At 44.1% G+C, this 16,298-nt stretch overlaps 1 protein-coding gene across 1 annotated transcript in view; it reads right to left on the reverse strand.

Moving 5' to 3' along the window:
* Positions 1 to 16,298, reverse strand: part of ITGAE (integrin subunit alpha E) — a 771,961-nt gene that overhangs the window by 589,621 nt on the left and 166,042 nt on the right. Inside the window, exon 8 of the mRNA XM_086955032.1 lies at positions 12,178 to 12,299. Coding sequence (XP_086811158.1) covers positions 12,178 to 12,299 — 122 coding nt within the window. The remainder of the gene's footprint in view (positions 1 to 12,177; positions 12,300 to 16,298) is intronic.

A 16,298-nucleotide genomic window follows, 5' to 3' on the forward strand; every position in this document is an offset into this window, starting at 1 on the left:
GTCACAAGAACAGCACGGGTATTGCGCTCGTGAAATTCAAGGATGCAAAAGCCTCTATCCAGCATCACAGCTGATTTTCCACGGTACATTTGGGAAAAGAAAGCACACCAGCCTGGCCTGTTGTAACTATTTTACGATGGCGCCGGCAAGCTGCCAGCGCCATCCTAAAATAGTTACTAAATTAGCTTCAACAGGAAGCTCTAATAGATAAAATCGAGCACCTGCTTTATTTGATCTATTAGAGCTTCCTGTTGAAGCTAACTTAGTAACTTTTTTAGGATGGCGCTGGCAGCTTGCCGGCGCCATCGTAAAATAGTTACAACAGGCCAGGCCTCAACTTTTGCCCCCGGATCCGCCGCTCGCGGATTTGCGAATTCTCTGTAAATTCGCAGGAGTTCGCAGATCGCGAATTTACCGAAAATTCGCAAAATCCACGAGCGGAACGGATTTTAAGCTCATACTTATATACAATATAGTATACACCCACACCACACCCATCCAGCACATTCGTCACTACACATGTGACCCTGTGTATAAAAATGACGGAGCACACGTGTTGTACACCATTTTAGAGTTGTTCCCAAAGTACCGAACAAGGGGCCCACTACTACATGCATGGCCTCTTTGGTCACTGAGTTAGTGGTGCCCGAAGCACTGAGCGGGTGAAGAAACTGTGATGATGATGATGGGAGCAGGAGTATGTCGTTAACCATAGAGATATCAAGACTCGGCACCATATATGAGACTTCTTTGTTGGAGACTACATCATGCAGAAGGTGTCTTATCCATGTAAAGGTGAGCAGTGAGGCTTGAGTACGCATCGGAGGGAGTCAGGGTTGTAGCCGACTAGATACAAAAACGCGACTCAGTATTCTAGACAAACGCACTCCTATATAGTGTATTAATTTACATGTATATATTTTTTTCCCAATAGCAGGAACGTTTTTATAATCGCTGAAATGTCCTTAATATTACCAATACAAACAGTTCGTAGAAATGTGAGAAGGAACGTGTATAAAAGCGCAATGTTATCTAACTCCAAATTAATATAGTAACAATTACCAATCATAACATCTTTCTTTTAATATCGTTTAGCTGTAGAGCTTCAGGATGGATTATGTAACAAGGACAACAGAAATGGCACAAGGTGAACAAAGAAGCTTTTTTACTAACGAACGACAAGTTATCTGTGAAAGGAGAGAATGTGTAGTATGCAGCAGGCACGCAAAACACATATTGAGCTAACGGGGCTTCAGCTAGGATGAGATAGCTTCCTGGGCCCACACACAGTTGCACCCGGGTACTTCACAGGTCTTTAAAATACATTTTGCTTGTTAATGAGGCTTTTATGTCCCCCCCGCTTACAGCCCCTGCAGCTCCACTCTTCTTTTTTCTTGAAGTTAAGCCCCCCCGAAAAAAAATCCTAGCCCCCAACTCCAGACTCTGCGAGACAGTTTTAATGTTGTTTTCTCTCTCTTTCTCTCTCTCACTCTCTGTGACATCATTTCTCTTTCTCTTTTAAAGTTATAGACACTGCTGTCTACTTTGACGTGTAGAAGCAGAGTTTAATTGAAGTTGTGAACTACAGCGGCCTAGATATACAATGCCTCCATTGCAATGCATTAGAAATAGGTCGGCATATTTACAATTTCGTTGTGCCACTTCTGTGTCAGTAACGCAGTAGGCACTTCCATTTAGACACCACTTGAATGCGGGACTATAACAGAACTGATATGTACTAGGCACACTGCACACGGAAAATCGTAGTGTTACCTTCACTTGTAATGCTTCACCTTATTTAGTCACATATACATAACTTTAAACTCTTTTTTTTTTGTTTTGCAGATTACCTACCCAACGTCTTTTCACATCACAATTTGTTTATAATACTGTTTTATTAAAGTTATTTTTCTAGTTGTTTATTATATTATCTTTAAGTTACGTTTACAGCTATTATTGTTTTAATTCAAGTTAATAAAAAAACGATATACTTGGTTTTTTTTGGGGGGGAGGGGGAGTGTCCACAACAAAAATAATATTTATAATTTGAAGTACCATAGTAAGATGTTTGACGGTAGAGTTGAAAAGTACTGGCTGTACAATAAGTTATATTTTCTCTGGATGGACTACAACATAGAACGGAAATCAAAGTAAAACAAAACAATGTGTACCACATTTACAAACCTCTTGGGACATTTTCGCATGCAAACCTACCCCCCTACAAAATTAACTGTGTGGGCCTCAATGACGCCCCTCAACCACGAAAACGACCACCCCCAGAGATTTCTATATTGTGTGAGGGAGGCTACATGGCCTTCCGCCTGATGCCCTGGAGTCCGCCATACCCAGACCCGGTTCCTGGTGTTGACAGACAGTTGACATCCAATCAACATCGCTTTCTACTCGCTATCGTGCAAGCACGAGCGGAAAGATCGTGAATCAGTATACCTGATCCTGGATCCCACAACCTCAGGGAACGCTTTCAGTGAAGTAACATAATGCACACCCCGCATGTGATCGCGGCCCCCAGAACGCGCCTCAATTCGAGCAAAACACTAGGGACGACTACAAGTCCCAGCATGCACCAGATAATAAGAATGGTGTGCATCAGTATAAATATAGAAAGTAAAAAGGGACTACTCACAATTACTACCGTGACCAGGAACTACGGTTTGAAACGCGTAGGAGTGTGGCACGCTTTGAATAAACAACTGCATGAAGATCCAAGAAGTGTGCAGCGTGTTATTTTTTTGTATTGAATAATTTTGAGACACTGTCCTGGTCTCAACGCTGGCACCAACTGAACAGTGCTCCTGCTGCGACAGGACAATTTGTTTTGCATATGTATGTATGTATATAATGTATATATATATATATATATATATATATATATATATATATATATATATATATATATATATATATATATATATATATATATATATATATATATATATATATATATACTGAGGTAAATAATGGATTTTAAAAGTGTGAAGTTTGGAACAGAATTTACCCAAGGGAATGACTGGTATTAAATTGGACTACCTATTCCAGCATGCTTTAAATAAAAAAACGCACTGAGCAAAGTAATTGATGAACATTACATGCCGCTGGGTATTTAATCCTTTCTGGAAAAAATTCACAATCTGTAAGTCGCCTCTGAAGAAAGGCAGGAGCCTTGAAACGCGTCAGGCGCTATGAATCTTTACTGGAATGCATATGCTGGTTCCTCTGTTTAAATAAACCTCTTGGTTTTCATTTGCTGTTGTGTGCTTCCTCAAAAGCTTCTGGGCCTTTGCAAACATAAATTAACACGGCAGCCCTTGTCGTGGAGGAATGCACCATCATTAAGGAGAGAGGCTGCTGGTGGTAACTGTGTCCACGCATGCTGCAGCACAGCAAATGAAGGAAAAAATGATCAGCTCTGCACTGTGGGTCCCACTGAGGTAAATAATGGATTTTAAAAGTGTGAAGTTTGGAACAGAACTTACCCAAGTGAATGACGGGTATTAAATTGGACTACCTATTCCAGCATGCTTTGAAATAAAAAAAATGCACTGAGCAAAGTAATTGATGAACATTACATGCAGCTGGGTATTTAATCCTTTCTGGAAAACATTCACAATCTGTAAGTCGCCTCTGAAGAAAGGCAGGAGCCTTGAAACGCGTCAGGCGCTATGAATCTTTACTGGAGTGCATATGCTGGTTCCTCTGTTTAAATAAACCTCTTGGTTTTCAATTGCTGTCGTGTGCGTCCTCAAAAGCTTCTGGGCCTTTATAAACATATATATACATATACATATATATATATATATGTACCGGAACCGACAGAGTCCACCCCACAGCAAAGAAAGAAGTATGACGGTGAGGATGCCTTAGTGCACCACGTCGGGCCGGTTGGATTTCCACGACTTGCCCCCGCCAGAAAGGATTCCTGAGCTGTGATGGTTAAAGAGGTATGGGGACTGGAGGAAGCGCAGCTGCGCATATGTGCTTTTGGACATTAGAACGTTGTTACAGACTATGCAGTACATTCCCTCCTTCCCGCTTCACCCCTGCGATACCTACCAGAGCACTGCAGTTGCATGCTGGACCTTGTAGGCACTGACCGTCAAGCGGACTACAAGAGGTGTATGCACCGTGATGTCAACGAAGTGGAAGGAGCAGCGGTCTGTTTGGGAGAAGGCAGGACATATCTACCTCACTCACTCCCGTTCACACAAGCACATGCACCTGGCGCTGAAGAGGCAGAGAATGCCGAAATGCATCCGCCATAGGAAGAGAAAGCACTCTTCTTTGTTTGTGCAGCCTATTAAAGAGCTTCCAAACTGTTCCTCAGCTGTGGCCTTACTCTTTGTTGGAAGAGCGGAGTGTGATATATATATATATATATATATATATATATATATATATATATATACATATGTTGGGCTCGCAGTTCGTTTCTGCATGCTGCTTTTTAAATTTCTCACTGAGTGCGTTTTGTCCCTGAAGCATGCTGGGACTTGTAGTTCCATTTTGAACATATATTTACCTATAGTAGGTTAAAAAGCAGAATTACTGCGAGCCCAACATGCCTCTGGTGACCTCTGATGAAGATATATATATATATACACATACATACATACATATATATTCACCGAAAAAACAATTAATAAAGAAATGTTATAGTTTTGTGAATATGTCACTGACACCATTAATGTTTTGAACTAAAAAAAAACCCACATAAGTTCAGCAGCAGAGCTAACTATAACTTTCACTCCCACCATGCACTGCTTTTGACCTCACATATTACATAACTCACAACATGTATATATATGACAGCACTGATGACATCACAGATGACATCTCAAGTGACATAATTGACAACATCACTATTATTAAATACTCTGGTCCCAGGGGTAGAGGATCCCAATGGTTGAACTTCCCTTAAGAAATTGAATGCGTTCAAGGGGGTGTAGTCCCTGGAGCCGAAAACATCCCGGGGAGGACGGCTGCATGCCCTGTACCTTTAAATATGCCCAACCCCAGGGGATGGGGTCCCCAGAACCCTGAATCGGCTGGGGAGGGGGGCCCTACTGATGACCCCTCTCCATATATTTAAAAATAAAATGTAGGCACCTATTTATTTTTGTTGGAATCCCACAAAATGTGTCAATTATTTTTTATTTTGACCCCAGGTGAAGAAGGTCTCACTGAGTCACATCCATGGGGTCCAGGAGGGCAGGGTATCCCTACTATTCCCCCTTATATTATTGTTTTCAAAGTGAAGGATAGGGGACTAAGTGTCTAAGTCCTGTAATAATGGCTGCCAGCAACATTTTCCAGCAGCTTGCAGGCAGTCAGAGCACTGGCTTCTGCAGGAGTCAGACTCCCGCAGGAAGAAAAGGACCCAAGGAAAGTAAAAGCACCCAGGGCCTATCGTTATCCTCTATTTATAAATTGGCACTCCTGTGAGACCCTCCTAAGAGTCCTTCGATCCACCCGTACAGTTTCATAAATATTTGTTGCCCTTCATTTCTCAAAAACTACTGAACGGATTTACACTAAATAACAATAAGGACAATCTTTGGCCCAGGATCTAGCTTCCTGCCATGTTTGGTGCAATTCTGTTCTTCTGTTTTTGTGATAGAGCTTCTTAGAGATGTCTATGGAAAATTCATGGGGATTTTCTGCTTTGGGACCCCACATTTTTCTCTGCCCCCTCTTTACCAACCACCTGCTTCAATTATGCTCTGTGACCTGACTTGCCTTTCACCTCAACTGCTGACAGCTGGCATTGTGACATCAGGACCTGACTGTAATAGCTAAATAATAAGACGTCGAGTTCTGACGTCTTTTCTTCATAATCAGCGACTGAGTGCATCACTAGTTACCGATTATAAGGAAATTTGCGGTGTGCATTTATATAGGGTTTTCAGAATTACATGAATTATATGTGCACAGACACACACACTCACAAAGAATGTACCTTAAATATACTTAAAGGCGCATGCATGACAAAGGCATGCATGGTAAAGGCATTGCATGGTAAAGGATTAATCGTAAAGGCATTGTGTGGTATAGACAGCTTTGTAAGGACTGTTTCCCCTTTTACATACCACGCACCCTGCTATACTGGTTAGCAGAGTCCCAGTCCACAGAGTCAAAAACCCAGCAGCTTCAGTCCCAAAACATTTGGGTGATTATACAAAAAGAGACCTTTTCCTACACCAGCTATATTAATCATTGCCCCTGCATGCTCATCGCTTTGTTACAAACCAAACTGAATTCTGAGCTTCATTCATATAACAGACCTCCTGATTATAAGTTGTATGAAATCTTATTGCCCCGTTTACACAATTCCAATTTTGTACCAGTCACACCTAGCATAACTCTCCATAAACTTATTATACCACAGTTGTGCTGGCTATACTTATAATGCATCCCACTTATTTATCACCTTTGCACAGCATTACCAGCTACACTAATCTGGGATTCTCCAGTTGTAACCTAAAGATTACCAGCCACACTAAAGCCAATAGCATCAGTTACATACCACACATTTCTATAAGTTATATTAAATTCAGCTTGCCTGGAAATACATAAAACAACCAAATTACCAGCTACACTAAACCTTACTTCGCAGTTACAAATCATTGTTATTCTTTGCAATGTATACAAAATACTTTGCCTTAATTCCATGCCACACATCTTTGTTGATAGCCATATGAAACAGTACTCCACAGTTATATATCACACCAACTCAGTACCAGCTATACTAAACGATACTTACCAAGTTACACATCGTATCGCCTAAGTACATTACTAGTGGTTATAATATCACTCCACTAGTTCCAATCAAATAATAGCTATGTTAAACTCATCTCCTTGGTTACACATGACACATCCTTTGAATTGTCATTACTCTAGCATATCCACCAGTCACATATCACACTTTCACATTTTCAGGCTGTATGAAACTCTACTACCCAGTTAATCATCTTATGCCCTTCTTATCAGCCATACTAAAAACCAAGTACATCAACTCTTCTCAACTGCCCCACTTATTTTTCACTGAGTCTCATTGCCAACTTCACTAACCATCATTACCTTGTCAGGCATACAAATGTTTTTAATTTAATTAGCTCTGTTAATTATCCCCTTCCATGCACCCATCGGCCAACGACCGTCGCAAGCACTACCTTCGTAGTTCTTCACATGTCCGTTGGCCGACGCGGCCCCGCCCACCTAATCAAACCCCCACACTGTGGCGGAATTGCCGCCGCATTTAAGCGGTTAAAACTCTCCCAGTTACACATTGCACGTTATTAGCTACACTAAATCCATCTCCTCCCATCTTATTACCAGCGACCAAACCCTACTGTCATAGTAGCACAAAGCATATGCAATGAAATTGTTCCTTCCCAGATAAATATGGCACCTTCTTGCTTCTAGATCAGTGCTTCCCAAATGTTTTTGAACCACAACCCACTTTTTAGAACAACTAACCTATGCAATCAACCTAGCTTTAATGAACATGAGCCAGGCAATATCTTAATGAAACTACAGCATTGTGTAGGCAAGCACAGTCATTTGGAAACAGCACATTTTCCATTGAAATGTGCACTAAATTTCCACAGACATAAAGTTTAAGTGATTAAACTACAATTGCCACAAATGATAATCTGCGGGAATCAGATTTCTGTGAATATTTAACATTTATGTATCGCCACGTAAAGTGTTGGGATTTGTTTTGATCCTATTAAAATCTTTGTTTCCATCACACCCCAGAATTACCAAAGCTTCTGCTTCTTTTTTGCTTTCCTCACTGCTGAATTTGTACAATTAATTTACAGGTATTTACGTGCTGTGGTGTCTTACAAAACATAACATTCTACGGCCTTCCCTTTCTCACTCTCTGTAACCAAGCAAGATTGTCTCATAGTTTAATATACTTTTACTTACTGTGGCAGCAAAGTAAGAGAACTTTGTTAACTGCAATCCATATGATAAAATATGCAGCAATTTGTCAGAAGACACTGCGTGACAAGTGACCTCTGTCTTCGAAGCGCAGCAAATGTTACAAGATAAATGCAGAATTTAAAGGCATCTGTATTTATTGCTTGGACTTTTACAACCCACCAAATATGGGCTAACAACCGACCCACAGTTGGAGAAACTGCTCTAGATTCTAAACTTTCCTTTCTCCGGAACACCAATTACTGCGAGCAACTAAACACTAATCTCTTTCTTCCTTTTCTTATTCTTCCCACTCACTGAACACTGAGGGACAGATTTGCAAGAAACTGATGCATCTGTGGAGATGTGTCAAGTTTTCCTGTGGCAGCCTGAGATACCCTTGCACCATCTTGGATGCACCGTATTTACTATACGACCCACCATGGCGCAAGGATTGTGTTGGCCCAAAAGTCACGCATTACGGGAGTCGTGTCGCAAGCACATCGCAGCTCCAGCAATGCATCAACTCATTGTACTGCATCCCTCCTTACGCCTGCAAGGTTTTGACGCCGTGGCATCCTAGAAGTGGCGCAGTGAAATCTTATATATTTCACTGCATCACTTCAACAAGGCTTCCCTGCACAGGAAAGCCCACCCTGCATAGTCAAGTCAAGTCAAGTCATAAAATTTGTATAGCGCACTACATACCCAGATGGTCTCAAGGCGCTTAGGAAGGGGAGAAGGATTATTTGTCAAATATCCACGTTTTAAGCTGCTTTCTGAACGCTAGGTGATTCTGGGTGAGGCGAAGGTAAGCGGGGAGTGAGTTCCATGTTTTGGCAGCCAGGTATGAAAAGGATCTGCCTCCCATGGTGGTCTTGTTGATGCGAGGTACAGTGGCGAAGGCTTGGCTGGAAGAGCGAAGTTGGCGGGAGGGGGTGTAGAAGGACAGTCGAGAGTTGAGGCAATCTGGTCCGATGTCGTAGAGTGATTTGTGTGCGTGGGTAAGCAGTCGGAAAGTGATCCTCTTATTGACGGGTAGCCAGTGGAGGTCTTTAAGGTGACCAGAGATGTGTTCGTTGCGTGGGATGTCTAATATGAGCCTGGCTGAGGCGTTTTGGATTCGTTGTAGTTTCTTCTGGAGTTTAGCGGTGGTACCTGCGTAGAGGGTGTTTCCGTAGTCCAGTCGGCTCGTGACTAGAGCGTGGGTGACTGTTTTCCTTGTTTCGGAGGGGATCCAGCGAAATGTTTTTCTGAGCATGCGAAGAATGTTAAAGCAGGAAGAGGATACGGCGCTGACTTGTCTGTTCATTGAGAGTGAAGAATCCAGGATGACGCCAAGGTTCCGTGCGTGGTCTGTCGGGATGGGTGCTTTTCCGAGGGCTTCCGGCCACCAGGAGTCGTCCCATGCAGAGGGGGATGTACCTAAGATGAGGACTTCTGTTTTGTCTGAGTTCAGTCTCAGACGGCTTTGTTTCATCCATTCGGCGACTTCTTTCATTCCTTCGTGTAGGTTAGTTTTGGCGGTGCTGGGGTCCTTGGTGAGAGAAAGGATCAGTTGAGTGTCGTCCGCGTAAGAGATGATGTTGAGGTTGTGTTGGCGGGCGATGGCCGCGAGGGGGCTCATGTATACGTTGAAGAGGGTGGGACTGAGTGAGGATCCTTGAGGTACGCCGCAGATGATTTCAGAGGCCTCGGACTTGAATGGTGGGAGGCGGACTCTCTGTGTTCTTCCGGTGAGGAACGAGGTGATCCATTCCAGTGCTTTTCCTTGGATTCCGATGTTTCTGAGGCGTTGTAAAAGGGTGCTGTGGCAGACTGTGTCGAAGGCAGCAGAGAGGTCGAGGAGGATGAGGGCGACTGTGTCTCCATTGTCCAGTAGAGTTCGAATGTCGTCTGTTGCTGCGATGAGGGCGGTCTCAGTGCTGTGTTTGGCTCGGAAGCCAGATTGTGAGGGGTCGAGTGATTTGTTGGCTTCGAGGAAGGCGGCGAGCTGGTTGTTGACGGCTTTCTCGATGACTTTGGCCGGGAATGGAAGAAGCGAGATGGGGCGGTAGTTTTTGAGTTCGGTGGGGTCTGCTGTTGGTTTTTTCAGAAGGGCGGTGAGTTCAGCGTGTTTCCAGTCTTCAGGGAAGGTAGCGGAGTTGAAGGAGCAGTTGATGACGTCTCGGAGGTGCGGAGCTATGACAGAGTCTGCTTTGTTGAAGATGTGGTGAGGGCATGGGTCTGTGGGGGATCCAGAGTGGATGGAATTCATCAGGTGGATGGTGTCCTCAGTGGAGATTGGGTTCCAGGCGTTAAGGGTGTTTACGGGAGGAAGATGGTCAGCAGATGGTAGGGTGGGTTGGCTTCCGGGTTGGTTGTCAAAGCTGTTGTGGATGTCAGCAATCTTGTTGTGGAAAAAAGAGGCTAGGGAGTCGCAGAGGGTTTGAGAGGGGGTGATGTCGTTGGAGTTGGCCGAGGGGTTGGAAAATTCCTTGACGATGTTGAAAAGTTCCTTGCTGTTGTGGGCGTTGTTGTCAAGTCGATCCTTGAATGCTGTTTTCTTGGCTTTTCGGATCAGTTGGTGGTGAGTACGGGTGGCGCTTTTGAAGGCGTTCTTGTTGCTGGTGGATGGGTCTTTTTTCCAGGCCTTTTCAAGGGAGCGGCACAGTTTCTTGGATTTCTTGAGATCATCGTTGAACCATGAGGCCTTCTTGTTGCCAAGTTTGTGTTGACGTTTTTTTAGTGGTGCTAAGGTGTCGGCGGTGTTGGATAACCAAAGGGTGAGGTTGGAGGCGGCTTCGTTGGCGTTAGAGGAGAGGGCTGGGGAGGTTCGAAGGAGCGATGTGGAGATCTGATCCGTGGTGATTTTGTTCCAGTTTCTTTGTAGAGTTGGTTGGAGGTGGATGATGGGTTTCGGCTTGTTGTAGGTGAAGTGAACGCAGCTGTGGTCAGTCCAGAGGAGATCCGTAGTGTGGCTGAAGGAGACATGGTTGCTGGGGGTGAAGATGGGGTCGAGTGTGTGACCTGCGATGTGGGTGGGGGAAGTGACCAGTTGTTTAAGTCCGAGGTTGGCGAGGTTGTCTAAGAGGGTGGCGGTGTTGCGGTCGTTGATCTTTTCAAGGTGGAAGTTGAGGTCTCCCAGAAGGATGTAATCTTTGGAGGGGAGCGTGTGTGGGGTGATGAAGTCCGTGATGTCTTCACTGAATTTTGCGCGGGGTCCTGGTGGTCTGTAGAGGAGGGTGCCTCTGAGAGTTGTCTTGGGGTCGATGTGGATCTGGAAGTGAAGGTGTTCGGAGTTAGCGAGGTTGGCGTCGGAGCTGGTAGAGATGCGGATGGATTTCTTATGAACGATAGCGATCCCACCTCCTGTATGGTCGGTGCGGTCCTTGCGTGTGATCTTATAGTCATCAGGGATAGCGATGGCGATGTCAGGGGCGGAGGAAGCGTTCATCCATGTTTCCGTTAGGAAGGCGACGTCAGGAGAGATGGTGTCAAGTAGGTTCCAAAGGTCAATGGCGTGCCTGTGGACCGAGCGGGTGTTGAGAAGGATGCATTGTAGGTGGTTGGGGTTGGGAATCTGACATTATATCTGACACCGGTATAATGTGATGCAGGGCTTTACAACGTGACGCATCTCCCCAGGTGCGTCAGGTTGTAAATGGGCTGCATTGTTCGCCCCGCTGTTGCGTTCAAACACTGATGCAATGGCGGCACAAGGAGGTGTAAGGAACTTGTAAAACTGCTCCTGACTATATATACAGTCTACACAAGTTTACTCATCACTCCTTTTAAAACTCTACTCAATCTTTATATCATCATAATGTCACGGAGCTGTATTCCACACCATGAAACCCTCTACTTCAATAACACATCACAATTAACTGCTTTCAGCGATAAAGCTCTTCTCCTGTAATAAAGCATTACACCATCTTAGTAGACATTGTGAGTATCTTATTACTGCTTAAGAAGCACCTTCGCACAGGTAGCGTCGATGGCACATAACTCTCCATGTTAGTAACTTTCCTTCCAGGTATCCAAATTCAGATACTTTTCTTTTGAAGTGATGAGGGATTCATATTTTGCTTTGTATCTACACACATTTTGCACAGTCATCTAAATAACACTTCTCTGTAAGTTTTATTTTGGTCTTGATTAATACATCAATGACACTGCCCAAATACTGTATAAATTCTTGAAATGTGCTTGTGTTCTTGAACACAGTGATGAATCCTGTCAAAATTGTTTTACCTCCAAGCATTTTTCCCAAAATGTCTTCATCATGTTATACATGAAATCTTTGGCTCTCTGAAAATCCTCAGGCTCAATGCTGCCAGATCCATCCAGAACAATGGCCACCTCTGTCCCCGATTCTGTTTCAGCAAATAAAGGAAATGGTTATTTGGCTTTGTAGACTAATAATCTTGAGCACAATGAAAATGATCAGACAATTATTCCTGGTGGGATTGGGGGCATGACAGGGCTCATCACTACTTCAATTAAGAAAAACTCCACACGTGTCTGTTTCTAAATAGATACACCATATATTAACAGCAGATATAGAACCACCATGCCCATATAGTCAGCCCACCTCTTGTATCTGGTAGCACACTGAGGCTGTGTGCTTTCTTTAGAGGTACTCTAATGTCTGTGTTACAAATTAAGTTGTTGGTTGATGGGGTGTAAACCTTAGTCAAACAGCAACCTCACTCCTAGTCAGGGTACGTGTCAGGCAAACCCTTAATTAATGTTTTGCTCACTCTCTGGTAGCTTGGCACAGAACAGTCAGGCTTAACTTAGAGGCAGTGGGTAAAGTATTTCTGCAATACCTCAGACAGTAAAACAGTGAAAACACCACACAAAAAGATACCACACCAAATTAGGAAAATAGTTCTGACTTTTATAAATAAAATGAGACCAAACAACAAAAATCCATTAATTAGAACTTGAGATATTGATTTTTAAAGGTTTTAAGTGAAATTGGCGCTAAAATGGCTAAAGTGCTAAAATGGAATATCTCATCACTCTGGAACCTGTACAAAGTCAAAAAGCTCAGGCCGAGATCGATGGAGCGCAAGGATACAGGGACCCTGATTGGTCTGCTGAATACAAGTACCTTAATCTGATGTTGCGGAGTGCTGTGTGGGTTCGGATTGAGGATGTACCACTCAGCAGAGGTATTTTTTACCGGTTCTGAAATGTAGCAAGGATGGTTCCAAAGGTGTTGTGCCAAGTCTGCTGCATGCAATGGCATGGAGGCACTGTTTTCACTCCATGCACAGGTGAAGATATGTCGCTTCTAGCCAGCCACATTAAAGATGTGCCATTTTCAATGATGATGGCAGAGTCCAGGTGCAGCTGTTGGTAAGTTGGACGTCATTTATGTCCCTGCAACTACAATCAGAAGGCAAGCCAGCAAGCCAGCAAGCCCTTGGAATCAATCTGGTTTCAAGTGATGCAGGTCCAGTCCTTCTCACCCAGGAAGGGTAACAGCAGGTAGAAGGGCATCACAGCAAGGCATGTGTCCAGCACAGCAGCAGTCCAGCAGAAAAGCAGTCCTTCACCAGAAAAGCAGTCCTTCACCAGCACAGCAGTTCTTCTACCTGGCAGAGATTTCAGAAACCCAGAAGTGTATTGAAGGGGTGGTATCAGATGTCCAGTACTTATGCCAGTTGTGCCTTTGAAGTGGGGGGACTCGAAGGCATGTCTTTGAATTACACATAGGTCCTCCCTTCCTGCCCTATCTCCACACTCACTACAGGGAGGTAAGCAGCCCTTTGTGTGGGGACAAGACACAGCCTATTCTGATATAGCTGCGAGGCTGTGCCCAGCTCCTCATTCATATCCTACCAGGAGGGCCCATTGAGTCACCCCTAAGCTCCTATTGTGTTTGGCTGTCTAGTAGATATACACAAAGCCCAGCTGTCACCCTCCCCAGGCATGTAACAGAAAAAGGCAGCATACACTAAGGGCCGATGTAGGTAAGTTCATTTTACCACTTCTTAAATACCGAATCATACCGATTCGGTATTTAAGAAGTGGTAAAATGGAGGGGGGGGTGTAGGTATTTCAGATTTGCTAAATACCAAATCGTTAAGATTCGGTATTTACCGATTCTGTAAATACCAAATCGATAAAGCCCATTGATTCCTATGGGCATTGAAGCCCATAGGAATCAATGGTCATTATCGAATCAGTATTTACCGATTCGGTAATTACCGATTTTTGCAAGGGTGTAGGGGGTGTCACTTTGACACCCTCTAGCACCCCAATTCCGGACTTGTGTGCCATGTGGCACACAGACATGCCCTAAGGGCATGTCTGTGTGTCACATTGCACAGGTGTGCATGCACAGATGTGCATGCACACCTGTATTCAGTATTTTACCACCCATTTGGATTGGGTGGTAAAATACCGAATCTTAAAGCCCTGTGACACTCTGACATGTGCCAGCTACATCTGCATTTACAGAATCTGTATTTTACCGAGTCTGTATTTACCGATTCGGTAATTTTACCGATTCGGTAAATACAGAATCGGTAAAATACCGATTCTGTAAATGCATGCCCTACATCTGAAAACCATAATACCGGTCAGAAACGGCCGTATTCGGCTACCTACATCTGGCCCTAAATGACTAAAAGAAGAAAATGCCAACTTTGTAAAAGTGCTAATTCAGAACAGCAATTTAAAATCTAAATTCACCATAAGATGGGATTTTACTAGACACTAGACTTGAAAATATCTATTCACAATTCGGAATTAACTTAAAAAGTGTAATAACGTAATCCCAATCTTATCCTATGAGAGAGATAGGCCTTGCAGTAATGGCAAATGTATTTGAGAGTTGTGTACTAGCAGGACACGTAAAACTTACAAATACATGCCCTACCTTTTAAATGCATTGCACCCTGCCCTCTGGGTTATCCAGTGTCCTTTGGGTGATTTATATGTATAGAAAGTGAAGGTTTGGGCCTGGCAGAAGGTTTATTTTGCCAGGTTGAAATGTCAGTGTAATCTGCACACACAGGCTCTGCAATTATAGGCCTGAGACATGAATAGAGTGCTACTTAAGGGGGTGGCCAAGCAGTGCTGCAAGGCCACTAGTAGTATTTAATTTGAAGGTCCAGGGCACATGCATGCACTTTCCTAGGGACTTACAAGTAACTTAAATATGCCAATTGGGAATAACCCACTGTTACCATGTTTTAGGGAGAGAGCACATGCACTGGTTAGTAGTGGTATAGTGCTCAGAGATCTAAGGCCAGCAAAAACAATTTCAGCAAAAAGTGGAGGAGGAGGGCAAAACGTTTCAGGGTTACCCTGCAGAGAGGGACTTTTTTAACAGATGATCTCAACTTCAGCAAAAGTTTCTCTTTCAATGGCATTCCACCTCTGCTCTAGTGGAAGTAACCTCCTAATAATGAAGGCTAAAGTTTGGTCTAGGGCCCCCTTATTCATTTGTGCTACGACTGCCCCTATGCCATGCCCTGAAGTGGCTGTATAAACTATGAATTGTGTGGAGAATACAGGTGCCTTGAGTAAAGGTGCTGTACTCCTGATTTCTTTGAGGGTATGAACGGCTTTCTGACAAGCCTCTGTCCAGATCACAAATCTGGGCTGCTTCTTAGATGAACGTTCTGTTAAGGTGGCCACAATGGTGCCACGTCCCTTAATGAATCATATGCAGTATCTTGTGAGGCCCAGGAAGAGCCTCACCTCTGTCTGAGTTTTAGGTGGTTGCCTGGCCCGATAGTCTCAATCTTGGACTGGAGGGGCTGTACCTTGCACCCACCTTCCAGGTGACCCAAGTACACCACAGAACCCTGCCCAATCTAGCACTTACCGGCCTTGATGGCCAGGCCTGCCTGTTGGAGGGTCTGCAGCACCTTGCAAAGGTAATGCAGGTGTTGCTCCCAGCTGGGACTGTAGACAGCGATGTTTTCAAAGTAGGCCGCCTTACCTGCCTGGATCCCGTTAACCAAACTTTGGAAGGTAGAAAAGGGCATTTTTTAAGCTAAAGGGCATCACCTGAAAATGGAAATGGCCCTATGGGGTTTAAAATGCTGACCTCTCTTTGCTCCCCTCAGTCAGAGCCAGTACCCTGATGTTAAACCATAGGTACTGAGGAATTTGGAAGCGCCAAGCCTGTCAATCAGCTCAACAGGTCGGGGGAGGGGTGTGTCAGTCCTTATGATGGAATTGAGTCCTCTGTAGTTCACCCAGACATGGAGTTCTGTATTGGCCACCGGTGGGGCAGCCTTTGATAACAGCACCACAGGGCTGGACCAGGGACTGTTGGAGGGCTCATTCACAACTAATGCTAACATCTTGGAGGCTACCTCTTTGACGCTGGCCCTCACCCTGCCATA

Source organism: Lissotriton vulgaris, chromosome 2_1, assembly GCF_964263255.1.
Source record: "Lissotriton vulgaris chromosome 2_1, aLisVul1.2, whole genome shotgun sequence".
Taxonomy (NCBI): Eukaryota; Metazoa; Chordata; class Amphibia; order Caudata; family Salamandridae; genus Lissotriton; species Lissotriton vulgaris.